The sequence below is a fragment of the Genypterus blacodes genome, unplaced genomic scaffold, assembly GCF_046128005.1.
Source record: "Genypterus blacodes isolate CSIRO-AG114 ecotype Tasmania unplaced genomic scaffold, CSIRO-AGI_Gbla_v1 ptg000291l_1, whole genome shotgun sequence".
Classification (NCBI taxonomy): domain Eukaryota; kingdom Metazoa; phylum Chordata; class Actinopteri; order Ophidiiformes; family Ophidiidae; genus Genypterus; species Genypterus blacodes.
The window spans coordinates 32,501-60,048 of NW_027467082.1; the positions used below are offsets into that span (position 1 = coordinate 32,501).

A 27,548-nucleotide genomic window follows, 5' to 3' on the forward strand; every position below is an offset into this window, starting at 1 on the left:
TTCCTGGGCAGAGAAGGCGTGTCTAAGGAGAAGGAGGAGAGCGAGGCCGAGTCGCAGTGCGCGGAAAAGTAGCCCTCCGCAGTAAGCCCCGCCCCCTCGCCCTCCGCCACCCCCTCCGGCTCCGCCGAGTGGCCGTGGCTCCTGTCCGTCGGCGTGGCGCGGGCCTCTGTGACGGACGCCGGGCTGGCTCCGTCTCCGTCCATCCTGCCTCCTCTCCTCTAACAGGCGGAGGAAAACATCGGACAGGGAATAAATCCACAAGGACAGAAACACATTTAGGAAAAGAAGGAAACATTCGGCGGCCCACCTGGGTGTGAGCGCCGCCTCTCCTCCACTCTGCTGACTGCAGAACAACGATCCTGGCCTCATACTGCGCCGCCGTCTCTGACAAAACAACACAACAATACAAGGAAATAATGATTCATTCATTTCATCCTCCACTCTGATGAATTTGGCCAAAATTCCAACCAGAGCTCTGTTTGTTTGTTCAGCTGTTTCTCTCAGTGCCAAACACAAAGTGAGGGCTTATCTGCTACAATCTGAAGCACTATGTTGTGTGTTAGAGTGTAGTTCTCACCCCTATTGAAATGTTAGTGTAGCTTCCAGTAAGCAAGTAAGCTAGCCCCCTGATTTGACTTACAATATAAAGCTTTAAACGGTTCAGCAGCTTCTGACAGGAGAGAGGAGCTGAGGTTGTGTTGGGTCTTCTGGAGGAGCCTCTTAGTGACTGAATAACATCAAAAGCTGTGTTGTTGTGTGTTACTGGAACATTCTGGGCTCTTCTAAAGGAAGGTTTTAAATTCTCTGTTCTGGGAAAACTTGTGTGCAGCAGCGTATCAAAGATGAAATGTTGCGTCTAGCATATTCATGTGCTACATTGAGCTTCCTCTTTGTACTGTGTGTCTCAGAAGGTCGTGTCTCTGATTACACTCCACTGCATTTGCCCAAGCTGGCCAGATTAATGAGCACATTACTGACCGAAGTTTACACACTGAAGCTAACACACTGGTGCAGCTGATGACAAAGTTATCTCACACACACACACACACACACACACACACACACACACACACACACACACACACACACACACACACACACACACACACACACACACACACACACACACACACACACACACTGACCTCTGAGAGCCTCGTGCAGAGACTGAATCTCTTGGTCACATTTGTTCTGCAGCTCTGTGAGTTCCTCCTGTTTGCTCAGCTCACAGATGGTGGCCACGCCCTGCCAGTGCTCCACCTGAGCTCGGCACTCGGCTAGTTGGGCCTGGAGGCTCTCATCTGCAAAGGACAAACACGGTTCAATGTTTTCCTTCTGTTCCACGGACGCTTAGACCAAGTGACTGAGCAGTAATGTGGATGCTGCATGTGTAGGATTTGAACCTATGTGAGTGATCCTGTAGCTTTGCCTTCATAGTTCATGAGAAAGTCCATGATATGTTGATGAATTCGGCTTTATATGACACCAACTTACAAGATTCCCCTTTGGTTCTTATTTGTTACACAAACTGTTTACAAAACAAGGGCACATTAACCAATCTGCATCATTTACATCTACTGAATCATTGCAACTATAGTGGAATACAGGCATTGTCAGGAGACCCCAAAGGCCCCAGATCAGGACCAAAGACCCACATAGGGCCCAGATCTTGTTCCTGGTCAGACTGCCTCCACCTGTTGCTGTCAGTGTTCAGTTACAGGCTGCAGGAAGGAACCAGGTGGGTGCAGGTGACAGACTTTGTCCTTGAGCAAACACTCACCGCTTTAACTTGAGACGAGGCTCACAAACATGTCGTGTATATCACCATGCTGCGGGTTTTTGACTTACTACTGTGGCGACATGTGCAAACGAGCCACAATGGACTATTATGACAACAGAAGAAGAAGAAGAAGAAGCGAAAACAAAACTCACTTCTGTTCCTTTTCTCTTAAACCATTCGCTTATGTTCAGTGCATTACTTTGATAACTCTTTTTTCCAATAGCGCAGATACAAAACAACTATTATGCTTATCTTCTAAGTGATCTAAATATGGTTTGGACCCAGATAAACCTGTTTAAGTGCAACGTTTAGCATTGGGCTAGCTGTTTGTTTTAATCGGGGAAGTTAACAGCTAACAGTGTTACCGGCAGTTTAATACTTAAGCGCTAAACTGCTTAGTAACATTAAGAGCGCTTACAATAAAAGTGTAAAAGTTTGAGTTTAGTTGTGTGTAACAAACAGCTCGTCCCGTTAGGTGTTTATCTTGCTTTATTACCTGTGTCTTCACTCTTTGACGCGCTCTTCTCGCCTGACAGCTCCATTAGTTACAAAAAAGACGAGCTCCGAGTATTTTATTTATTTTTGTATCCTTTAATTGTAGCTTAACTCCTGTGCGGTCATTCTGTCCAAACAGAGGGAGTGTGTGAGTATACGTGTGTGTGTGTATGGAGTGCTGAGATCAACGCACACTGAACTTCAGGAAACAACTTTCCCCGGTGTCTGCCTGCGGAAATGACGTCAACCTCCTTCCTGTTCCACATGCCTTCGTACTCTGTGAGCTCTGGAATGAAGTCCAACATGTCCCACCTTTCACTTTTCCGTGTTTTTGAGCTGACGATGAACCGAAGAGGAATTGCGGTTGATTAATAAACACAGTGTATAAATATAACACGTTTTTACTGTACAGAATTTACTAAAAGAAACGTTGATATTGACTGATTGTGACACCAAAGCAATTCCACCCGTCACTTCCCATAACAAAGTTCAACCCATCGGTCAAACTCAGTTCATAATCCTGCTTAAACACAAATACACAGATGCAAGTGACAATACGGATAATATTCAAATATTTAGAAACCTGATTTACTGCATTTGCACAAATCTGCTGCCCCCGGACACATTCATAAATCTGTGATGAGCCTCAAGTGTCTTAAAATAAACGATGAAAGCAGAACACAAGTCTGACCAAAAGCAAAGGCCTATGCAGGGAAGTGATTGGACTGGACTCTAAGGTCATCATCTCTGTTACACCGATTCGTTCGATTATCATCTCCTCTTGAAACCTGATCTTTGGAAAGGCAAGAATCCTTCCTCTGCTGTTTGTAAACAGGGTGGGGTGACTGAGGACTAATGATCCCTTTTAAGAATCAAGGACAGCCATTCTCTTGTTCATATACTGGACACTGCATGTGCATCATCGTCCTTTTTGTATTACACATTGAAACATGAATAGATCTTTTTTAAATGGCTGGTTGCGTTACAATGCTTAGAAAATCACATCAGATTATACTTTGTGTTTAGTTACTTTGAAGATTAGTAGTCAACAACTCACACACATTAAACTAAATTGTAAAAGTCAAAAGGAATTACATGTAAACCTCAAATGAGCTTTTGCAGATGAAGAGCGTCATTTTCAAGTATTTAGATGTGTGTGTGTGTATCCATCCATAGAAGCCCCATTAGGATTGCTGCTCAAAAAATGACCTCATCACATCCGATATTTATTACTTTTATTCTCAACAGTTTTAAACACATCACCATTGTAACAATGTAGGAAAACAAAGTACAAAAGTTTATTTGGTCATTACAGTATTATGTTGAAATGCAGACTTCATTGATTTCAATAGCAGATGACTGAATATCCTAAACATTAGCTAATGCCTAAACACTGACTGTGTGAGAAGTGGATTAGTTCCAAGTGTAACTTCATGTCATCAGAGTGAAAGTACAGTATAAAATGCTGGTGAACGTCTTCAAAAATATGACTAGATTCAAAGTGACTGTGTAAGCCAGTGCTATATGCTGTATAACCAAAATACACTTTTACAGACAAAGTAATTATATAAATAGTTTGTAAGTTTTAAATATTTTTCAGTGGTTTAAGCCTGAACTCCCAGAGGCACAGAAATATAAAGTACTTTGTTTAAAAACAGCACGTGCTCTGGAACCAAAGCTCGTCTGCCGGGCGGTGGAATCCTGATCGTACACACACAGAGGCGATGCGGTACCAAGAGAGTCGCAGCCTGGATGGAATCTACAAATGTCATAGATGTGGGGACATTGAGCCTTCAGAAAAACAAAAACAAACCAAAAAAAAGTTGAGTGAGTCGCAGCCTTTCATTACAAATCCATGTCATGATCGCTGACACTCTGGCGCAGATAGTCTTCATACAGGTTTTTCTAGGGGGGGGAAAGGAGACATGTTATTAAAATTAAATAGTGCTTATTTCACTGTCAGATACCAAACACAGCTTATAATGAAGTAATCGGTCTGAAGTGTTACACAGATCTTGGCACTGGATACATCTTTGATATTTATAACCTCATTTCAGTCTAGACTCAACCAGATAAACTGTTTTAATCCAGACTGAAACAGGTTGGTTCACCCTGAATGTCTGTAAAGATTCTCTTAAAAGCCATTTCTGTGCAGACACAAACGCGTACACTACCTTCTTGGTCTTGACCACCTCCTGAACGTACTCCAGTTTCTCCTGCAGTTGCCTCTTCTGTTTGCCTGACAGAGTTGTCCGAGTCCTGCGGGAAAAAACAACAAATCCACAGGGAGCCAAAATTACATGTGGTCAATGGGAAAATAGCAATTTAAAAAAAATTCAGGTTTAGGTTGAAGTGAGAGGGTCTTTGCATTTTTAGAACAAAAGCTGAAATGGTGCGGAGATCCCCTTTCTCCTACCTGAAGGAGAAGCGTGCTATGATGAGCAGGAGGAAGGAGAGGAGCACCAGCCCTCCACAGCCGTAAAGCCGCTGCTCCACAGAAAGAGACTCAAACACTTGAACTACGGGACTCTGTAAAGTACAAGAGCGAGCAAGGAATTAAAGGCTCTGAAGTCTCAGCACAGTATCATCCTGCACTACCGCCGACACTCACCAGGTAGAGTGAGAGCGCCTCTGTTCCCTGGCTGCCCAGCGCCATGTCTAGCAGCTCTCGGGACAAAGTGCCCAGCAGCAGCAGGACCATGAGAGCCAGCGGCACGCTGAAGCCCACCAGAGTCAGGAAGCAGCTCTTGCAGCGAGCCCGTCGGTTCTCAGAAGCGGTCTGCCTGTAAGAGGAGAGAGTCCCAGTTGTTCTATGAGACAATGGCTGACTGATGATTAAAAATCAGTAGTTATTTTTAATCGGACAGTTCAAGTTACTTTGAAGAACGGATGAAGCTTTTCCACCAAACACTGCAGGTCCCAGCATGTTATTCTGATACAGGGATGGTATCTTAACGCACGGTGACATACAGTATTAAACTTTGTGCCACATCCCTGATGCTTCACACGTAAACGGGTCAATAACAGTGAGTCAGTAGTCTTGCCCGCGCCCTTTACCGTTTACAGTATAAATCCAATTCCAGTCTGAATTTGCTCACAGCCCTGCTTTTATGTACGTGACACCGCAGAACAAGCAGCGAGAGGAAGTGCAGGAGGAATTGTGTGCCTGGTGAGTGAGAGCCATTGTGTCCAAACAAAAGGAGCTGAAAGTGGGTGAGATGATGTTGATGTTCAGCTCGGCAGCTCCGGCCTTTTCAGCGTCACTAAAAGGAGTTATCCCATTCACCGTTAGGATCGGAAACATCCCTAATGGAGCTTAAGATCTTTGCTCTTTTTACAAGAAAGCACGCTACACCCACGGGCGCGCACTTCCTGTTCACTTTCCATAAAGAGCAGGCGTGCTTTTTTGCTTTTTTGCAGTGTGTGATTTGCGTGTGCGTCACCTGTCAATCTGGAGTGTTTCCGTGACAGCCTCGCTGATGAGCTCGCAGTCCTTCTCCAGGGAGTTGAGCGTGTTCTGCACAGTCTGGTTGATGGTTTTCTCAATGGTGCGACACACATCGTCAATCTGGTTCACACAGCGACTCGGCTATGAGGAGAGGAGGAAAATGTCAACACAAAGAAAAATCAGTGCCTTTAACTTAAGATGAGAAGAAGAATCATGTAGTTGTAGTCACATATTCCAAACTAAAACTCAATAATGATGAGACTCTTACCTTAGTGGGATTAGGAACGTAGATGGTGGGCATGTCAAAACCACATTTGTTGAGTCCCGGGCGCTTACAGAGCTCCTGGACGATCTGCATCATCACTCTCTGACACACACACAACCCCACAAACAAATAGGTGAGATTGTGAGGTGAATGCCCAGTCACTCGCGTGTGTTTCTCTCTCCTCCCACATACTTGAAACAGGCCCACACTCGTGGAGACGTTTGGCAGCAGCTTTTCACCAGCCCACACACTTTCACATGAACTGGCTACTTTCTATTTTAGATTATTATTCTAGCTAGAGGCCTCTGGGGGCCTGCAAGAGCGAGGAAAAAGAGCTGCAGCAGCAAAACATGAGCAAGAAAATAGTGCATGCATCTTTACCCTCACATTCAAATCCTAATAATCTTCCCCCCCCCCCACTTATTTCATAAAATTGTTTTCATTATCGCAAAATGCTGTCTGTGTTTTGCCCCCGATTACATCTTTGCATACCTGTCTGTCAGATTCTCCGCCCGCCTCGTCGGCCTTGCTCAGGTAGAAGCGTAGCCGATCCCCGTGCTTCTCGTTCAGGCTCTCCACGATGTTGAGGGTGCGCTTGCACAGAGCTTGGCCCATGGGATCGAAAAAGACCAGGATCAAGTCACAAAGATCACCTGAGGGAGACAGTGGGAAGCTCAAAAACCTGAATGGAACCCGAAGCAGAGACAGTACGACACATGTGTACACACGCATCTTCACTTTTTAGAGTAACAGTTTAACCTTATATTCCATTTCAGGGATTCATGTTGTTTTTACTTTTGTTTTATTTGAAAAGGTTATTTTTTTTTAATTACTTGAGAGATTTAAGTTGTATTTTGGGGGGGGGGTATATTATAATCAAGGTTACATTTCTTTAAATAACCAATCTATACATCAGTCAGACAACAAATAGAGTCCCAACAGCTTTAGGCTATGAACTCTGACAGCTACATTGTAACAGCTGACCACACACCGAGCCACAGGAGGACCTCGTCCACATCAAAGGGATACTTCATGTCACCGTCCACCAACCCCGGCGAATCTACAAACGTCACCAGGCTGAACCGCTTCTGTCGCGATGTGCAGATCTCTGTGCTCAGATACTCTGACACACCTAGAAATCAAAACGCAGCAGATGACGGCAGATTGTTAGGCACTGATCCACAAACAACAACAGAAGAAGAAGAACTCATGCTGTACACAAACAGGCTGACGCCGTTGTGCGTGGTAGTAATTATATATTATTCAAAGCACAGCGTGTCATTGTGGTGAATCAGGAGAGTTGCACAAAGAGAGATTGTGGTTCAAGCGGAGAGTCTCACCTTTGAAGTGTTGCAGTGGCTTGAAGTGTGGATAGAGATGAAGGGTGGCATTTCCCTAAAGAAGGATAAGGCAGAATATGATGCTGAGGCACTGAGATAGAGACAGGTTCATTTATCTCTTATGGCCATGATAGAGCAATGGTTCACAGTAAATGGCATTAGTGTTCCTGTGCTTACTGTGAGAGATTCTCTCTTGCGTCCACTTGTAACAAAGTTAAAGCCTTGGGTCTCAATTGCCACTCCAGTGCGCTGGATGTGCTCCTCCACATACCTGACAGGAAAAACAGCGCCTGTGTTAGCCGGGTAGCTGCATCATTGCACTGATGCAGCCATGAACAAAGAAGGCTTCGTGTTTCATAGGAATACAGTGCAACAAACAAGTTTTGAATTTTGGTTGCGAGTTGTCTGTAGTGAAGCCGGTCTACTCTCCACCATCTGTTCTCTGTTGAATGCATCATCGTCCTTCACTCCTAGGGTTTATGCAAGTTTCCATTAAAACCATTTCCTCTACAATCTATTTCCACTGTATGGAAGGGGGGGGGGGGGGTGTTAGTGGCTTTCTTCTTTCATTTTTGATAATTCTATTGTCTATTCTAATGACAAAGACCACAAAATTAATTCTTTGGCTTTTACATCTCCAAACAATTCATGGAGACCTGAACATTAAACCCATGTGTCATTATTTCACATTTAATAAAAAGAAAACTAATGATGTCAGTTATTGCCTCAGACACAGAATGAAGCTTGACAGGATAAGATTCATCAGAAGATCGATCCTTGTCTTTCTCTACTGTGGCGTTTGCTTGTGATTTTGTATGACATTGATGAGTAACATCTGGGTAGGTTTGCTCTCTGTGGCCTGTAAATAAGCTTGAGTTTACCAATTAATGAAGGAGCTCTTGCCAGCAGAGTGGTTGCCCATCAGCATGACGGTGATCTTTTTCCTGGGCGGCAGCAACTTAACACCAACAGATTCACCCAATGTGATCAACCCTGGAAGAAACAGAGAACACAGTGCCAAGGGTTGGATATCATCTCTATTCTCATGTTGTCCGAAATTGCCAGTACCTGAGTTGATCAGTCAGGAAACGTATGCAGGGAGGTTGCAGGCAAATTCTATGGAGATTTGCATAGAGAGGTGCATATCTTCAGGTGTAAAAGGGAAGTGTACAATCCTGTCTAGTAACTGGACTTAGTTAAAAAGTTAAAAAGTAGTTCACACCATGGACAACACCTCATGATGTTCCAAATCAGTTTATACCACTTAAACTGTATTCTACACATTTTGAGAGAGCTCTGCTGTTTTTAAAAACCAAAAGAGCCTTAAGTTCACTTTACTGTCTATCAATTCATTCAGCAGGTTACAGCAATCGATGTCTGCATCTGAGAGCCCAGACTACGCGTTTACATCTATGAAGAGGGAGGGAAATGTGTGCAGGCAGATGTGGAAGTGAGAATAGAAAACGGTAATGACTAGCGGCTGTTTCCACACTCAGTTGCTCTGACTAAATTAAACACAGGGACACATTTTGTCTCCTCCCTGTGCTGCACTGTCCTCCAAGTGGGAGGATTCGGCGAAGGAGGGACCAATGGGAGCCGACAGCAGGGCACTAGAGGCTTCCACAGTCCAAACACATGCAGGTTACACTGTCTAGGTACACTTACATACTAGCTCAGTTTTTACATGCAAACAGAATATTCTATTATGTGTGGTGTCCTTAAATCTGCGACTATACTTTTGCAATCATATAGGAGCAGAAACAAAACAAATGTAAAAAAAAAAAAATGTAAAACATGTCAAACTTATGTGGGGGCTCCAAAAGGCCCAGTTGTTCTAGTTACGCCCCTGCTATTTTAAAGAATCACGGCATAAGACTACAAACTACATTCACAAAAGCTGCAAAATATGTGGAAAGAAAATTGTCTAGATTTTACTATGATTAGCATGAGCCAATCCACCTATTTGTTTATTAACTCTAGCTAACGGCAGCTAGCACACTAACAGCATCAGCTAACTAATTAACAAAAGCCTCGTATTTCATTCTATGTTGGCCATATGCAGGAGTTGTAACAGGTGGGCGAGTGAATGGATCGGCCACCTCACCGCTGTCAGGATCCGTGTACAGCTGATGACAATCCCGCAAGATGCGCTCATCGCAGGACACGCCGCCAGATATCGACTCTGCGTTTGCGGCACTTCGGTTCTTGACTTTCCCGGACATCTTTACAGAGATAAGAGTTGAGTTTCAGGCTTTTAAGAGAGAGTGAAAGTGTCCAAGCATCAAACCCTGCAGCAGCAAGCGGTGAACAAAGCAGCCTAGCCCGGTTTGAATCGCCCCGGTACGTTAGATTGTGTGCATAACGTCGCCAGGCCACGTCGTCAGCTTAACCGGCTTACGCGGTGCTTGCTGGGTAATGTAGTTTACTCTTAAACTATTCTTTCACAGCGTTGTTCCTCCACCACGCCCAACGTGGACGCTCACACACTCACACACGTGGGCACAGACATGCACACACAATAAATAAAATCACAAAAACTGATTGGTGAGTATTTTAGAGTATATAACTTAGTGTTCAGTATATATCAGATGCATTTAGACAGTTTTGCAGTGTTGCTTAATTCAAATCTGTGACTACAACTTCAACAAAAGGCTCACCATAGTATGAATCTAATGTATTCATGGTTTCCGGTTCTGTTAGATATTTGAGTATTAAAACCTAATGCTTATCATTTCTGTACAAGTTGACTGTTCAATCCTTGGCCACTCAGGAACACATTCATACATTCAGCTGAGTAAATGATTACACAGGGGGCCGTACATTACACAGCAGCCTATAAATACTTTGAGCTGTGTTCAGCTGAGGTGTGAAAAGAGTCTTTGTTCAGTACAAACACACCAACACTTTCCAGAAGGAGAAAACAATGAACAAATTCTTGTGAGTTCCACTTTAATGAAGAATAAAACTGAAAATGAAACGGAAAGGAAAGTAAAACAATTTTTTATCTGTCCGTTAAAGCTTTTTTTCACATTGACTGAATTTGGTGTAAACATAGAAAATAAATAATCATACAATAAAGAACAGAATGATTCACTTTGTGTCATAAATGAACTACATAAAACACAAAATCAGAAAAGTTCAATGCATGTACATGAACACAAATCATCCTTCATTTTCACATTATAACACACATGCAGGTAATCCAATCAATTAAGCCTTCAAGAACATGAAGCTAATGAAAATAATGAAAATAATTTAGTCACCTTGTGCAGCACCTCAGTCATAAGGATCTCTCATTTCTCCATTTGACTGGGATTTACATCCAATCAGATTGGGCACTAACATATCAATTAAAACTCAAATGTCAAAGGTTAGATTAATAAACAGTTCATGTTTGATCCCTGGTCTGTAGAAAGTATTTGTATTACTTTAAAGTATTTGTATTACTTAAAAGTATTTAAATAGCATGCTGTGTTGTGGCTGTTTAGCAGTATATCACAGCCCAGAGCTGCCTGGACCATCATCATTATGTTGCCGATTAATCTCAAGATATTTTGTGTCACAGTAAAACAGATATCAGCAGCAGAGGTTAACACCCTTTGCTCATACAGTTGCTGGTGTTGTTCTTCCTTCCTGCCGTGATCACAGCACGTACAAACAGTGTAGAGTGGGCAGGCTCTCGTTTATCATTGTAATTGTATTTCACTATGTTTCAATGCCATTAAAGCCATGTAGTAATTAGTGAGATGAGATCATGCAGCTCTGTGAGATGACTGAAATTAGATTTGGCTAATGATCCAGCTCAGTTGTCTATTGTCAACTTGTTATGGCAAGCTTCTGGCACAACTTCATCTCTTTGGCTTGGTGTGTGGAGGAGTGAAGGACTTATCCAGGGAGAGAACTCCAGCAACCGTTTCATTTTATCTAAACACATTCATTTTTGGTTCAAGGTCTTCATTCATGGGTTTTGTAGGGCCCTGAGTCGAGATGCGTCAGTGCCAACTTGTGATGGCAGAAGTGTTTGTGTGTCGGCGTCACGAATCCTGACAGATTCAAGCCATTTCACGCATAACTCTGCTCCCGTGCCTCGTCGCCTACAAAACCCACAAGCCAACGGACACGAGATGATGTGAAATGTTTCAAAAGACAGGCTGTTGAGTGTGAAATGGCCTTTGCTCATCACGTCTGTCACCATTTGAAAACTTGGCATCAGTACGTCTGTACCCAGATCCACTGCAGCGCTACAGCTTCATATTCTATTCAAATGCAAAGATCAAAGTGAATCCACCTTATTACCTCATTTCCTTTAACTCCTATTACACTTTATTTTGAATGAATGTAGTGGGGTTTGTTTCCCAGCAGCTCATTGTGTTTGTTCTTCTATGCTCACACTGGGTTAATGTGATCCTGGTTAACATTGAATACATTTGCATAATTTGTACCAAACAATAAGAATGATAGTAGTGGGCCGAGTCAAAATCCGTCTTATGGAAATCTCAACGTCTGCCTTTTCACAGCGTGTACTTGTAAGCTTCCAACCTGCCACCTCCAATTCTGACCCAGCTCAGCCATGACTTGTGTTATATGCACTGCGTATAATGGATATGAGAGAAAAGCTATTATACGTGTGGTTGATTATGTTTAATCTAATAAAGGAAGATTTCACAAGGAGAAGGTTAAGCGTCACGCAGCATAAACATACAATGACAGCAGACAAACATAACCTAATCTATATTGCATTCGATTTCGATGCTTGCATATATATTGCGACAGATTAGAATGAAAAGCCTTTAATTTATCCTTCATACATTTGTCAGAATTGAGTCTTTTCATCCTTTGTTACCAGTGAGCTTTTCTCTCCTTAGCAACCGCCTCCAGGAAATGGGAATGGCTGGCATAGAGTGGGAAAGACGAGTCAACATCTACCCAGCAAACTTGTCCAGCGTCATCGCCGGCTTGCAGCGGCAGCTCGCTCACGCTGGTGCCTGGGGAAACCGCAGAGACGTGTCAGCACACAACAACTCTGCATCTCTGCTTTTTTGCACAAGTTGTAGAAAAATGTGTCCTTAGAATCAGAATAGTTAGATACACAAATGATTGATACCTGTTTCATCATGGAAGTTGATGGCGACTGTTTCCATCCAAGCGTTGTCAGTGTTTCTAGGATCGTCGACATAGCCTTTATACACCTGACAAAGGTTAAAGAGGAAGAGGCGTTTTATGTGGCATCTCTAGATTCTTAAGTTCAATCCAGGGGCTGAAGTGCATTGGTGCTGACCTGAAATCCTGCTGAGTTAAACAGTGTGGTGATGCGTTCGTGGACCTTTGCTCTATCTGACGGTGCGGTTTCCAGCGAGTTTAGCGCTTCCTCTGAGAACTCTCTCTGCAGAGTGAGAGACACCTGTTCCCCTGCGTCCACCATCCCCTACAGCAAGGCAGGCACAACGTCACAGTAGATTGATCATTTCTGAGCCTTGCAAGGTCAAAGTCCATCAAGGTCAAAGTACATCTATACATTATAAGGAATGTAATATGAACAATGACCCACCCCTGGAATGGCCCACTCGCCACAGTCTTTCCTCTTGATGGACACAAACTGCAGGACAGGCTGTTTGGAGACAGAGTGCTGTACCTTTGCTCCTTTAGCATCTACCTTCCATCTGCCAGACAATTACATACATCAGGCAACGACATCAATTCACCATTCTTGAGCAATGCAGAAGTCCAGTTTCGTTCATGACAGGAAACTGTGGTCAGCGTGTTTCTTGACAGTTTGCATACATACATTTTGTGTACATCAAAGAATTAAAGTTACCTGGTGACAATTGGATCTGCAGCGTGATTCGGTCCCCATCGTCCCAGCAAACCTCTTCCAGCCAATCCTGTGCGTCCAAGAGGATTTCTAAACCAAACATAAGAGTTGAGAAGTAAGGATTTTACTTTTTACGACATGAGTTTGCAGAGCTGCTCTTGCCAGTCATCAACACTGCATTATGCAGCTCCAAACAGCTTTCAACCACTAGCTAATTGTTTTGGCCATTAGAGTTGAGTCCTAATGGCTTCTACCAATTCCTTCTACTGAAAAATTGACAGTCACTAGAAGCTCTTGCAAATCTTGCAAAAAACACATGCTTCCTGCCCAGAGCAAAATATGGGAAGTACAAAAGTCAAACATCAGCCAATTCAGATACAGCGTGGATGTATTTCCCTGCAAGAAAGCACTCCAATGAGATGCTCATGTTGCTCAGCGTCTGCTGCATGTGTCAGTTAACCATGGAAGAGTCCAAGGTCATTTTCCCTGGTACTTACAGCGGCTTTCCATTTTCCAGCGTGTAGCTGCCCTTAAAGCTCGTCCTGTCCACACCACCATCCACAGTGTTGAACTTAGGAGAAAAAGAACTGCATAGCAAACACAAATCGCACAATAATGACCATTAAAAACCAGACAATTGATCACCAGTGACATATATCACTAAATACTACAAGACTATACAAGTGCATAATTCCGTGTAGATATATTCTTTGTCATTATCTAATTAACCAGCATTTACAGTGTTGTAGCTTCATAAATCAATCAATTATCCTAATTGAATCCAAACATTCCTAATGCGCTTTAGTGATAAGTATCCACAGATTTCATTTCTTACCTAATATCAGGATCTGCCCATGTTGGCTTCTTTGTAACGGCGGGGTCAGTGTGGCTGACCGGATTATACTGCGGCCAGACCTGAAGCCAGCTCACTTTGTCATCAGGCACAGGGAAGCGTTTGATGGTTGATTGTGGATACTGAGAACATCTGGACTTAATGTGAGGTGTTGCCGATGATGTCATTGTTCTGGCACTAGTGACGGAGAGATCACAGGTACTGGTAGTGAAGTATCGACTTGTTCTGAGAGGATGATTGGAGGAGCAGGAGATTGTAGCTCTGCAGAGGAGGAAATATGAGCCAGAGGGAGACTTTCAGTAAATAAGTCCATCACTTTCATCCCTGCAGCAGATTTCTTTCTCTGCACCGGCTGACCTCCAATCACAATGCTCAAGCCATATTTTTGGATTGTAACACAGAAATGTTCCTTTAGGTGTCTAAACTCATCTTTTCAATGGATGAATTTGGCTTTGCCAACTAAAAACTGCACAGGACATTTTTGCATGCGATAATCTCACCACTTTCACAAAGCCTGTCTCATCATTTTGATGCCTTGTTTGTCGTGTGAATGATTTAATCAAAAGGACAATCAAGTGTGGTGTCTTTTCTAAAACTGTAACTTGGTTTCCTGGACGGTGTCGCTCATTTTCAGTAAACCCCTTAAAACGAGCTGATATGTACTGGAATAAGACTCAATAACTTGACAAGGCCATACAGAGATTCATATTTACATCAGAATAGTCTACAATTTTCTGATATTTGAGATGTAATAATGAATAGCAAAGTTAACATTTCTACTCTGTGTGAAGGCTTGAAGGTCACAATCTGTACTTGTGGCAGGTTTACTATCATGTCTTTTAATAAATACAACTTTCAAGTGAATTGATCATTCCTGAGTTTTTGAATCACACCTTATTATAACATCAAATCTATTTGAATTCATGATTATTCACGTACTATAGGTTACCATGGTGTAATATGATACCCGGTATATGTGTATATTGTGCTATTGACTTCTACATATCACCCCTCCCTGTGAAGGATGGTCGGGGACTTTGACTGATTTATTACTGGCGGTATGAATAAATCCTACTATAGTCATATTGTGGTACTCGCCGAAAGCTGCATTTGTACAGTCAGTGTAAATGTTTATAGCTTTTGGTTAAGTCTTCACAGCTCCGCTCTTACCTGACTCCGGGGGTGCAGGCGGTACACGGCAGTGCGAGGAGAGTGACAGCAAAAGGAATCCGTCCGATCCACGTTGGTCCCAGACCAAAATGTACCATTCCGTGAGCCAAATTAATCAATAACTACACGAACTACAGCATACAGCAGAAACCAGGAAGTGCGCAGTCGGTCGCGGCGACGTCACTCCACCCTATCCGTTTCTATGGCGATTACATTCAGCGTTTACAGCATGATCTGTGTTTTCTTTCATTCTAAATTAATAAATATTGTGGACGTATGCTTTTATATAGTTATTTTTCGCACGTAAATTCTTATATTGAGGCATCTACTTTCATTCATACGATCTTCTAAGCAATTATGAATAGTTTCAAATCTTTATTTCTGATTTTTCATATTTTTCTAATTTTTCACATTACATAATACTACGATCTGCAACAATGTAACTGTTCGTGAAGTCAAAACAAGACAATAATAAGAACAACACCTATACTCGTACTGTTCCGAAGCTTTTCCTTTAATGACTTCCTGCGCCCTTTCACAGGCGTGGACTGTACAGCAACAACAGCAACAACAATACACAGATTAACAGTGGAAATGTGAAATAATGAAGTCATAGAAAATACTTAGAATTACAAAGAGGTAAGAGAACACAATAACAGGATACACAATTGTGAGATAATATTAGTATTGTCCGCCATGTGAATGTAATCATTTATAATATTATTTAAAAGTGGTCAACCTCAAATAATAGTACGACAATGAAAAATCCATAACGTCTCCAAATTTCATGTCATGGCTGGCAGCATGCAACAGATTGTGACACGCCCACTCATAGCTGCTGCGTGTTTATTTTGCAGGTAATGCTCGTTTTGTCGAAATAGTGAAGCTAAACAGGCGGAGCTTTTCGTTTCCTCCCGACAGCCGATTGAGACTCCGCCCAAACGAGACGCTCTGATGATAAAATCATTCCCACCTTTTTCGCCGTGGTTTGGCACGCGCATTTACGATCTGTGCTGAGCCCAAATCCTCGCTCGCGCACCAAATCCCTTTACACTCCGGTAGTACCCAGGGCCCGACCGAGGCGCTTTCGTTTAAGCAAACAATCCGTCTGATTACAGCGCTGGACGAACGTCAAATCGGCTTGAACTCGACGGCGCTCCCTCGGAAAAACACACCGACACAACAGGAGCGGTTAGGAGAGGAAGAATGGCGGATTCGAGCAGCACTGCAGCGGTCGGGGCCGCGGGCTCCCACTGCGCTGCTGCTGCCGGGGTTGCTGGCACTGTTGCGCATGATGTAGCACCTGGAGCTGCGGGGACCAAGATCCCGTCCGAGTCCGTGAAGGGCCAGATTTTTGACGTCGGCCCCCGCTACACGAACTTGTCTTATATCGGAGAAGGAGCGTACGGAATGGTTTGGTGAGTTCATTTAACGTACAAGCTAACCTTCTCTGTTGTTTAGCCATTACCAGCATACCAACTATTTCCTCCAACACAAACAACGCCAGCGAACATGACGTTTGTATTTAACGGAACAATTTAGTTCAACCAAGACAATGTTTAAGATAAATCTTTAGCGTTATTTTTTATAGTTAGCAGATTAGCAATCTAGCTACAGGCGTGGCTACGAGCTTTACAGGAAACAAGATCGGGAGTGATTGCGCAGGACGTGGCTTTGCTATCGGATGAGAAATCTGCACATTGCATTTAACCACAAATGTTACTTCGCTGCCGCTCAAATCACACATTCTGAATCTGCCATCACTTTTCCAGTCACATTAACTCGTAAATTGAATCCTTATCGCTACAATGTGCCTGCAGAAAACGCTGCAGCAGAGGATGCGGAGGGGGGGGGGGGGGGGGTTGTCAGCTGAAGTGAGGCGAGGGCCCTTCTTGTTGTTGTTGTTTGATCCACAGCTCTTGTGTGGACACGTTACGTACCCTTGTTGCACTTTGTATCATTGCCAAGTCATTGCCACCAGTATCTGCGATCACAATCCGGCTTGACAGCGCCGTGTGAAGCAGCGCAGAGTGGACAGTTAGAGTGCGGGGCCCATGCATCCCTGCGTCCAGCACACAGGCCGTGGAGATCACTGCCACTGGGCTGGTTTGTTTGTGTCATCGTGGTCATGTGATCAGACTCTTGCAACATTTGGCGATTTTTTTTTTGTTTGGCCTGAACATACCCACTGCTTGGTACAGTGGAAGAAAACAGTAAGGTGTTCTTTAAAGCAGCACCAACCTTACAATGGAATGTTTGCAGCGTCCAAATCTGCAGATATTTTCTCCAAAATAAGAGATTTGAACTTGGGTTTTGTGTTCAGTTTAGTCACGGTTTTGCATATGAATGACAAGAGTTAAACACACAACTTCCTTACTCATTTTATGTGGAGTGCTCTCCAGCTTAGCGTTACATAATATGAGAATACAATCACCAGCTCGCAAGTTATGATGTAACTGTTGCTGTTGCTTAGGGTTAGTGTGTGCGTTCCATTCACTTGTATCCCCCAAACCTTCACGGGGAATTGAAGACGTTTCAGTGGCCCTGGAAACACAACGTCCATATCTGCTCTGAACGCCGCCTGTTCTCCACCCACACGTCCTACACCTACACCATAACGACACTGCACTCACTGGCAGGCCCACGCTCACTTCACAGCAAATCCAAACTAAAAGAGAGCTGAAGTTTCTGTGATTTAAATGTTTTTGATGTGCTTCATGTGGCTCATAGCAGCAGAGGAAGTCTGCAACACCCTTTTAGAGTCCATTATCAGCCCAGTGGCTGATACCACTATCGGCCCGGTGTGTGTGTGTGTGTATTGTGCATTGTGTAACCTGAGCCATGTCTTCTGCTCCCTCTCTCTGCGTCCACCCTGCTCAGCTCTGCCATGGACAACGTGACAAACCAGCGAGTAGCCATTAAGAAAATCAGCCCGTTTGAGCATCAGACGTACTGCCAGCGCACACTGAGGGAGATCAAGATCCTGCTGCGCTTCCACCATGAGAACATCATCGGCATCAACGACATCCTCAGGGCACGGCACCTGGACAACATGAGGGATGTGTATCCTTTCGCTCTCTGCCTGTGTTTGATCACATGTTGCTCAGCTGTAGACTGGCGGTTCATTATCATGTGCACCATTTTTATACGTAGCTTTTAATTTGAATTATTCCAATATTTGACAATCTGAAACATTTCAATTCTTAGTTTCAGGGCCCAAACTGCCAGAGTACAGTGAGGTTAAAACAAAGAATCAAGGGTCTGAGTTATGAATCCATCTTTCAGTCACTGTACACTCCTGCCTCCCAGCTGCCAGATTGGTTTGGCCTCAAGTTCAAAAGCGCAATTAATAGCTAAAACTGCTGGAGTCATTTATTTTACTCTTTGAACGTTTCAGTCATAGTGAAGCCTCACACGCTAAATAGTTTAGAGTATAAATACGCCGTCGAATTGGATGGCGGTGCCGACGCAGCTGAAAATCATTCCAAATTCCCTGTAGATTGTGATATGAAGTCATTTAATGATCTTATTCCTGTGACTCAAAAATAGATTTGATAGAAGTTAGCGGTGGTGTGCGGCTCAAATGTTCAAACCAAACTTCCCCGACTCTGCCTAACCCTGACCTTTTCTCGTTTCCCACCTAAAATGAATCATCCGACGCATCTGGGTAGTCGACTTTCACCTCGTCTCTTCTTATCACTCAGTCAGAGCGTGGAGTCTTTGTGGTGGGACGCGAGCCTCTGTCCTTCAATGCTTTGCTTTGACTGACTGCTTGCAACGGCAGATTCTTTGATAAGGTAACGGTCCAGTTAGACGATGAAAAGCTGCTTTGTGCGCTGAAAAGACCGACGGGAATTTATGCTCTTGTACTTTCTGCTTCTGGCTCTGTGGATCCACACTGTTTTCTTTTGTCAACACGGTTGTGACATTTCCCAATAAATCGAGGAAGAAAGTGCTAATTCTGCTGTCAGGGTGGATCAGGAGGCAAGAGAGCTACGGTTTGCCCAATATTATAGAATATTATGATTGATTTTTATTGAAGAGCGTTGGTTTTATGTACATTTATTGGCCATTTCCTTATTTTCCCTCATTTCTTTACCGTGAATTAGCAGGAACTATACATGAACCTCGTCTAAAGCTGCGTTTACGTCACCAAATATGAGAGAGCGATCGGCTCAGACGCACAATTAGGAGATGTGATCGTGTGGAAATGAATGAAATAAGCGTCTGTCAGTAGTTTTCCTTTAATCATTATATAAATAGAAAGAAAGTAAATTCAAACATACAAGTTAAAAAGAAGTAAAGTTCAAACCAAACCAGTCTGAGCTTTGTGTCTGTCTAGAGGTCAGAAGAGGGTGATGTGCCCTCGCTCTCTCTCTCTCTCTCTCTCTCTCTCTCTCTCTCGCCCTCCCCTGTTGTCCCTCCTTGACCGGCGTCCAGCTACATCGTTCAGACCCTGATGGAGACGGACCTGTACAAGCTCCTGAAGACCCAGAGGCTGAGCAACGACCACATCTGCTACTTCCTCTACCAGATCCTGAGAGGCCTCAAGTACATCCACTCAGCCAACGTGCTGCACCGCGACCTCAAGCCCTCCAACCTGCTCATCAACACCACCTGTGACCTCAAGGTAAGCGCCACACACACACTGCAGCAGCAGCAGCAGCAGCAGCAGCAGCAGCATCTTGTAGGATTGATATTGCCTTGGGTGCGTTGACATGTAGGAAATGGCGTGCTGGGTTGGTTTGAAGCCCCCCCCCCCCCGGTAGTATTCAAACCTCACAAGCTACCCGAGCGATTGTGTGTGTGTGTGTGGGCGATGTCGTGGGTGGAAGTATCTGCATCGCTTTTGTGAAGTCTAAACCAGGCCTGAGGCTGTTTCTAACTCGTGATGGGCATGCGTCACTATTTTTGACATTTTTAAAGACTATTATATACTAAATTAAACAAACCAATCTTAAAAATCAGCCGGTTAATTGACGCTGCAGTGAAGAGAAACATTAATCCCCATAAGTCTCAGCAGCAAGTTGCAGCAGCTCTCAACCAGGACTGAAAAGGAATCCCGGGAATGTTGAATATGGATGATGGATTAATGCGACGGCAAGGTTCTGCTAAGGAGGCCGAGCCGTCCACCTTTAGGCGCTACAGACCGGACGCTGCCCCGACGCAGCGGTGAGAGCATGTCAGGGTTAGGAAGTGACAGAAGGACGAAAGAGCGAGCAAATACACCCGGGATTGGGATTGAGGGCCGGAAAACTGAGTTTGGTCACTACAGCCTCCTGTAACAGAACGTCGTCAGGTAGCTGCATTTTACATCGACTCCATTAAACCACCACGGCTAAAGTAATAATAACAGAAGTGAAAGGTTATATAGCTCCGTTACACCGCCGGAGTCAGATAAACAACGTAAACACACTAACGCCGTCACTCCAGCTGTGTTTTGTCAGACATGTGTCGAAAGGGAAACTTGAAACGGCCGCCGTTTGCCGTGTTGTCGCGCCAAGGCTAAGCACATTACTGAGCAGCTAATCATCAAGCCCCGATTAGTTAATCATGTGCTCAGAGTTCAGATTAAAGGCTGATACCTTTACGGCGTAATCGCACACATCCCTGGCTTTAAATCCTCTCCACGGGACGGGTGGGGTTAGTTTGCATACTTAACCCACTTAATGAGCGCGTTCCTCTGTCCTTCTGGAAACGCGACACTGACCTCCGACCTTTTGTCTGTGCCGCCCTTCAGATCTGTGACTTTGGCCTGGCGAGGATAGCCGACCCTGAGCACGACCACACAGGCTTCCTGACCGAGTACGTGGCCACGCGTTGGTACAGAGCCCCGGAGATCATGCTCAACTCCAAGGTCAGTACGGGCGCCGTCCATGATCACAGAACACAACACACCTGGTCCAAGCCCCTCCACTCAAGAACATGTGTGTGTGTCTTTGTGTCCACGTGTGTGTGTGTGTCTCAGGGTTATTCCAAGTCCATCGACATCTGGTCAGTGGGCTGCATCCTGGCTGAGATGTTGTCCAACAAGCCCATCTTCCCTGGGAAACACTACCTGGACCAGCTCAACCACATACTGAGTGAGTTACACACAGTTCACCTCTTCTTCATCTCAAGTTCCTTATTAAACCCTTTTGTCTGTGCCGAGTATTGTAAAAGGATGCGCGCACGTTTCTGTCTCAGTAATGAGTTGTAGGAGAATCACATGAGTGTCTTTGTCATTAGTGAATTTAGGTGGGAGTTGACTTCAAACATAAACAGAACAGAATCATGTTTGACTTCATATATGAGCCAATCAATCACACAGGAAGCTGACGGCCGAGAAATTGGAGCGAATTAGAGAAGAGAAATAGAAATTGTGGTCAAATTTGAGGTCTGCGGTTTACAAAGTGTATCATTTTGTTGACTTCCTACCTCAGCCGCTCTTTTCTACATTCTTTTGTTAAAGTGACTCAGCAGCCTCTCCCTCTCCCTCCCCTCTTCCTCCCCTCTTCCTCCCCAGGCATCCTGGGCTCCCCGTCTCTGGAAGATCTCAACTGCATCATCAACACGAAGGCGCGGAACTACCTGCAGGCGCTCCCAAGGAAATTCAAGGTGCCCTGGGATGAGCTCTTCCCCAAGGCCGACGCCAAGGGTACGGACGGACGGCCGCGCCACGTTTGCACCGTGTCTTTGTCTCTCTCTCTCTCTCTCTCTCTCTCTCTGTGTTGTACCAGCGAGCTCTGTCAATCATTATCAGAGACGGAGTGGAGACTCACATGGTAATAAGATAATGGAGATATGGAGCTGCTCTGTAGTCGGATGCGAGCCGCCCCTGGTGGACAACCGCCATTTTAAACTATCCATCTTGAAATGTGACGGTAATGGAAGAAAAAGAACAAATAGCTGTTGTGATTATTCGGCGTGAAAGCTCCTCCTCAGTGTAAGCAAACGCTCTTCCTCACCACCCCTGGACTTGACTGATGAAGCCTCTCGGTTTTGTCCCGACACAGCTTTGGACCTGCTCGGCCGCATGTTGACCTTTAACCCCATCAAGCGCATCAGCGTGGAGGAGGCGCTGGCTCATCCTTACCTGGAGCAGTACTACGATCCCACAGATGAGGTACGTAGGCAACAACACACACACACACACACACACACACACACACACACACACACACACACACACACACACACACACACACACACACACACACACACACACACACACACACACACACACACACACACACACACACACACACCGCATGAAATCAAATGAATCACTGTAGCGCTCCTTTCAGAATCTAACGCTGGTAGAATTAGCAGGAACTGTGGCAGAGAACAAAGCGTGTAAAACTATTAACACCCAGACTGTTAAGAGTTTAGACGGACGTGAGCTGAGAACTTATTCCTCCTTTTTCAACCACGAGCTCACAGTTAATTACGAGCCGTTCTGCTTTGTGCCGGTCCGTCTCCTGGCTCTAATTAGTCTTTCCTCCGCTCTGTAGTGGAGCTTATAGAATGTAATCACGGAGCGGCACGTCTCCTGTTTTTATGAATTAAAGCTCCCTGGGTTTTCTACATTGTAGCTTCTCTCTCCATTAGTCTGATCAATATGGAATCAGACTGGATGCTAAAGCTGTTTTGGAGGTTTCAATCATGTCGGCTGTTGTGCAATCAGAGTAAACATTCAGCACAAATGGCTTTCAGTTTCAATGCAGTAACTGTTTGTATGAAGGAAACCATACATCAGCCTGCAAGTCTCCTAAGTGTGTGTGTGTGTGTGTGTGTGTAGCCTGTGGCAGAGGAGCCCTTTACCTTCTCCATGGAGCTGGACGACCTTCCCAAGGAGAAGCTGAAGGAGCTGATCTATGAGGAAACGGCTCGTTTCCAGGAACACTACCAGGGCTCCTGAGATACACAGGTACAGGAAGCAGCTCTGGGTTTGCATTTTAAAAACAAAGCGGGGGCGGGGGGGGGGGGGCGGTTGAATACGCGGCACACCCCCAGGTGGAAAATGATCCCGAGTTGCCGCTTCAGTTTTGCCCCGATCATATTTCTGCTGTTCTAGTTGAAACATCCCACAGGAGTTTCCTGTCTGGCCTGATTGTTTTCCCTCTAAAGATGATGTGTAGTAAATCTGTAGTCCTCAGCAACCAAGCAGACCTGTTGGACAATGAAGTTGATGTGTTTGACCAGCAGAGGGCGCCTTTGTCTAATTGACCCCAATCAGGTTTCATTCACAGTGTTCAAACTCATTTCCAGGCTCAAACCATGAGGTCAAACTCTTCTCTCTTCTTCTTCTCCTTTGTCTCCTTTCAGCCTTGAGGAAGAGCAGCGGAGCCGTGCAGGCACTTTGAACAAGAAGACTCCAAAAACGACACGATTACAATTTAAAAAAACATGAAAAAAAAACAAGAAAATTCAACAAAAAAAAATAATGCATCTTCAAGAAATTAACGTAATGAGAAAACAAGAAATACGAACATTTAACTGCTTATCTTTCCATTTCTACTGCAAGAGAGCTAAGTTTAACTTTGATTTCCGTGGTTGGGTGAGGTTGTAGGTTCTGTTGTACTCGCACGCTTTTGGTTTTGTTCGTGTTGGACTTTTTCTCCCCCCTCCTCCTCCTCCTCCTCACTTCACTTCTATGTTTCTGGTTTTCCTCTATTAAGTCTAGTCCCACCTCAAGTAACTCGCCGCTCCTCTCCTGTCCCGATGACCTTATTTTTCACCACCCACCCACCCCCCAACACGCGGCGGTGGTGTATGTTGTCCCGAGCTCTCTCCCCCCCTCTCACTAGTCACATATAAACATACTACTGTATTAACCAACACCATAAATCTCTCGTCTCGCTCCGTGTCAGTTAGAGCCTGGGAAATGGAGGGGTCAGAGGTCGGGGTTGCTTATCGGGTGTGTGTGTCTGTATATACAAATATATAAAAGCTTTTTTTTATGTTAGTTTCTTTGTACGTGTGCTTGTCGCGGTTTTTTCATTTGTACGCGGTTGTTGAGTGTTTCAGATCGTATTTGTACGTTTTTTTTGGGGGTTTATATTTGCAATTTTTTTGAAAACACTTGATTCAGAGACAAACATTTCATGTTTTTATCAGCATGTCGGCAGGTTTCTATATTTCCTTCTTTGTCTGTTGCTCTATTTTGTTTTTCTTTTCCAAAAAAAAAATGCAAAAAAAAAAAAACAAGCGTTTGACGTTCAAGTGGATGCATGCATTCCTGAAATTTACCAAAGTGGCAGAGAGCAGCGAGGAGTTTGGCTGAGGAGCGACCGTGGGAACACACACACACACACACACACACACTCCCAGTTTGATTAAGGGCAGACCAGCTGAACTCCCCACCAGTTTGGGAGGTCAAGGTCATTCAGAAAGGGGGAACTGCTCAGCTAGAAGCAAACGCCAGAGAATAGACGCGTGCAAACTTGAAATATTAACCATTTAACGATTAGTGAGCAACATTTTACCCAGCGGAGGTTACGTACTGGAAGCTTCTTCAGTCAGGACAGCAGCGGTGCAGAGTAAACGCCACTAGTACCATCATTTATGTCACCGCTTTTGTTTGGACCTGTAATTCCCCTTTTTCTATTAAACACAACGATGGCCGTAAATGACCCCGTGTCAGTATTCCCGTATCTTCTCAAACGCATTGACGTTCCTCTTATAGCAAACCAAAGTTCAGAAACAGATCGGCTTGCGGTCTTGGAAAATGATCGGGTTAAGGAATGTAGAGAAGCTGGATTTCACCCAGCGAGAGTCTTTGTCTCCGACGTTTCCTTGGTTGTGATTCCTACAGACGGGAATGTCCGAGGAGCTCTCCTGCCACACGGCCCCTTATTCCTTTCGGGTGCCGCACTGCTCAGTCCACAGCCAAGCAACCATCTTGACTTCACGGTCGTGTTTATCCCACTTTGCCCCTCTCTGCCCGTTTGTTATCTTTCTATTTTTGCGCTCTTGTTTGGTGTTAAGTTCCTCCCCCTTTTTCTCCCCCTCCCCACCCTTTACCTCCTCTGTTTTTTCTGCTTGTGTTACTGTTCTCTTAAGTGTGTTTTTGAGATTACACACTGGACACTTGTGCTTCATCGTAACGATAACGGTCCCTGAAAGTCGGGGACATTTGAGAACCGCCGTTGCCTGGTTTGCTGCGTTTGTGCCGACAGTCTGACCGTGAGGTGATTTCTTGTTTCTCAGGCTAATTCTGTGTGTGCGCGCGCATGTGTGTTATTTGTTCTACCTGTCAATGATGTTATCCCCCCCCCCGCCCCATCTTTGTTCTGGTTGTGAGCCCCCCGACCCTCCCCACCCCATTCCCCACTAAAAGTTACCTGTTGGATCAATAGAGAAGCCCCAGAATGGACAAAGACACCCAGCTGGCACTTTCTCTCAGCATGGACCTGTGAGTGTGTGTGTGTGCGTGTGTGTGACGCTCACACACCTGGCTCACCGGCCTTGCCCCCCTCCCCCACCCCACACCCTTAGCCCCTCACAGCAGAACCATTGTGTTATATTTGGGCCCAGCCGTCTCACAGGCTGTCCCGCCCCTCTGAAGCCATAGCCAGCATGTGCGTCCCAAACTGAACCACGCTTTACTCAAAGGGCTGCCCCCCCCCCCCCCCCCCCCCCCCCTCCCTCCTCTCCCCAGTGTTTGGCCCCGCCCACCCCTCGCCTCCTGTGCTTTTTCTGCTGTGGGATCGTTCCAAACCGTCCAGACCGTGTCTCCGACCCGCTGCCGCTTCTCCTCGTCCTGTCTGACCCTCGGGGGTCAGCTCGTGGGCGTGAGCGGCAGCGGCTGGGTCGTCCTACGCGCAGGTGAATCACATGACTCAATCAGCACACCTGCACTTTGACTCTGCAGCCACGCTCCGACTCCTAGGAGATTGTTGTCATTTTGCTTTATGGCTTTATTGTTATGCCCCTTCCCCTTCCGCCGCCCCGTCTCGTACTCTGCTCACTCAGCTGCATCGCCCCAGGTCCTCCTGCAGTGTTTGTGCGTCTGGTTATCATTAACATCCAGCAAAGTACCGTTCACGTCCCGTATGTATGTATGTGTGTGTGTGTGTGTGTGTGTATCCCGGAAGTGTGTGTTGTTGACGATGCCTCGCTCTTCTTTTCAAATGTACTTACATTTCTATTTTGGCTCAAAGGGCATCAGTCAGCCAGGCCCCACATACTTTCTCTCCATCAGACCAAACATCTCATTGGGTAACCATGGGAACCAAGAGGACCTTGTTTGCAATCCTCCTGACACACTCACACAAGCACACACAGTCTCTCTCTCATACACACTCTTAGACGTGTGTTTGTGACAATTGCACTTAAACACACACACACGCACACACACACACTCAGTGTCATGAGGCCCGTTTCCAGATATTGTCGTTTTTAAATGGCTGTTCTTATTATTGCTATTGATGTTATATTGGTGAGTTGTTGTATTTTCTTTCTTTCTTTCTTTTTTTTTTTCTTTTTTTTTTACACAAAAGGGAGTTAAAGTTGTATCTTTTTCTTTTTTTAATTACTGTATTAGTTTTTATTTGTATTGTTGTTTTCCTCATTTCTCTTATGGGCGTGATTATTATTGGCAGTGTTTTCAATCTTTCTGGAACTTTCTTTGATTCCCCTTTAAGATCTTAAAAGGAATTATTTTAAAAGGTGATATAAGTAGATTGTCATAGAGATATGAGTTATTGAGGGTTCTAGTCTGTATATTCTATGGGTATTATGAATTTAACAAATTAACAAAGAAACAGAATTATATACATATAATTAAATAAAATTCCTGATACTGTTGCAGCTCCTCAGTGTGTTGGTGTTTTTTGTTGTTTTTTGTTGTTTTTTTTACCTTCACCAAGAAAGTTAGGTTTTCACTTGCTTCATTTTCTTTCTTTTTTTTTTTAATTACATTTTTATTTTTTCAGTATTACTCAAAGTTTACCAAATTTGACAAAAAGGGTAAGAGGTAAGAACCCATTAAATCCAGAATGGTACAGTAGATGTAAAACATAAATGAAACAAATAAAAGTGTTTTCTTGACACTGAGTGTTAATTCATCAACAGGCGGAATACAGGAAAGTCTAGCGTGTGATGGTTCAGTAGCTGTCACTCAGCCTGGGGTCACGTTTTTGCTTGATCGACATTTTTCCACATTTCTGGCTGTTTTTCCTCCCAAAACCAGAGAGGAAAATATAACCGATGATTCAAACAGTGCACATCTCAACGTGATCTCTCCCAAGTGGTTTGCATAAGTCGGAGATGGAGCCATAGATGGAGGATTGTGGGCCTTGGCGGAGGTATACAGTCAGAGAACACCTTCCCTTTCCTCCTTGTGTCTCTTAGTGTTTTGTGAATTACTTTCTCCCGTTGCGCGCTGCATGCTGAGGGACAG

At 44.5% G+C, this 27,548-nt stretch overlaps 4 protein-coding genes across 4 annotated transcripts in view; 1 reads left to right on the plus strand and 3 right to left on the minus strand.

Moving 5' to 3' along the window:
- The window catches only part of rabep2 (rabaptin, RAB GTPase binding effector protein 2), a 6,537-nt gene extending 4,040 nt beyond the window's left edge, over positions 1-2,497 (minus strand). Inside the window, exons 1-4 of the mRNA XM_076137046.1 lie at positions 2,277-2,497; positions 1,146-1,301; positions 308-384; positions 1-218 (exon numbers count right to left, since the gene is read on the minus strand). The exon at positions 1-218 is cut by the window's left edge and continues 127 nt beyond it. Coding sequence (XP_075993161.1) covers positions 1-218; positions 308-384; positions 1,146-1,301; positions 2,277-2,322 — 497 coding nt within the window. The 5' untranslated portion in view covers positions 2,323-2,497. The remainder of the gene's footprint in view (positions 219-307; positions 385-1,145; positions 1,302-2,276) is intronic.
- Positions 2,498-3,500: 1,003 nt separating this feature from the next.
- LOC142987981 (uncharacterized) lies at positions 3,501-9,722 on the minus strand. The gene is made up of 12 exons (XM_076136975.1): positions 9,433-9,722; positions 8,210-8,321; positions 7,506-7,599; positions 7,329-7,383; positions 6,980-7,120; positions 6,481-6,641; positions 5,992-6,090; positions 5,719-5,864; positions 4,887-5,058; positions 4,692-4,804; positions 4,450-4,534; positions 3,501-4,180 (listed from the first exon to the last, which is right to left on the minus strand). Exons 1-12 carry the CDS (start codon positions 9,548-9,550, stop codon positions 4,121-4,123), a joined length of 1,356 nt encoding a protein of 451 aa, XP_075993090.1. The 5' UTR covers positions 9,551-9,722; the 3' UTR covers positions 3,501-4,120.
- Positions 9,723-10,966: 1,244 nt separating this feature from the next.
- On the minus strand, positions 10,967-15,338 carry nudt9 (nudix (nucleoside diphosphate linked moiety X)-type motif 9). Its single transcript, XM_076137047.1, has 8 exons — positions 15,164-15,338; positions 13,976-14,254; positions 13,638-13,727; positions 13,144-13,230; positions 12,877-12,988; positions 12,607-12,753; positions 12,433-12,517; positions 10,967-12,313 (listed from the first exon to the last, which is right to left on the minus strand). Exons 1-8 carry the CDS (start codon positions 15,259-15,261, stop codon positions 12,168-12,170), a joined length of 1,044 nt encoding a protein of 347 aa, XP_075993162.1. The 5' UTR covers positions 15,262-15,338; the 3' UTR covers positions 10,967-12,167.
- An 810-nt stretch (positions 15,339-16,148) lies between these two features.
- mapk3 (mitogen-activated protein kinase 3) lies at positions 16,149-26,956 on the plus strand. The gene is made up of 9 exons (XM_076137004.1): positions 16,149-16,581; positions 18,044-18,226; positions 19,604-19,793; positions 20,904-21,020; positions 21,132-21,246; positions 21,669-21,800; positions 22,159-22,268; positions 22,944-23,072; positions 23,471-26,956. Exons 1-8 carry the CDS (start codon positions 16,370-16,372, stop codon positions 23,061-23,063), a joined length of 1,179 nt encoding a protein of 392 aa, XP_075993119.1. The 5' UTR covers positions 16,149-16,369; the 3' UTR covers positions 23,064-23,072; positions 23,471-26,956.
- The last annotated feature ends 592 nt before the right edge of the window (positions 26,957-27,548 follow it).

Bases quoted from the DNA above. Each gene is read 5' to 3' on its own strand.
- mapk3 (XM_076137004.1), top strand. From the start codon at position 16,370: ATGGCGGATTCGAGCAGCACTGCAGCGGTCGGGGCCGCGGGCTCCCAC. The intron at 18,227-19,603 runs GTATCCTTTCGC...ACCGGCGTCCAG, and splicing joins CTGGACAACATGAGGGATGT to CTACATCGTTCAGACCCTGA. The intron at 19,794-20,903 runs GTAAGCGCCACA...GCCGCCCTTCAG, and splicing joins ACACCACCTGTGACCTCAAG to ATCTGTGACTTTGGCCTGGC.
- nudt9 (XM_076137047.1), bottom strand. From the start codon at position 15,261: ATGGTACATTTTGGTCTGGGACCAACGTGGATCGGACGGATTCCTTTT. The intron at 14,255-15,163 runs GTAAGAGCGGAG...CCTCCTCTGCAG, and splicing joins GCCTGCACCCCCGGAGTCAG to AGCTACAATCTCCTGCTCCT. The intron at 12,754-12,876 runs GTGGGTCATTGT...GCCTTGCTGTAG, and splicing joins GCGAGTGGGCCATTCCAGGG to GGGATGGTGGACGCAGGGGA.
- LOC142987981 (XM_076136975.1), bottom strand. From the start codon at position 9,550: ATGTCCGGGAAAGTCAAGAACCGAAGTGCCGCAAACGCAGAGTCGATA. The intron at 8,322-9,432 runs GTGAGGTGGCCG...TGTTTCTTCCAG, and splicing joins GTACACGGATCCTGACAGCG to GGTTGATCACATTGGGTGAA. The intron at 7,384-7,505 runs GTAAGCACAGGA...ATCCTTCTTTAG, and splicing joins GCAAGAGAGAATCTCTCACA to GGAAATGCCACCCTTCATCT.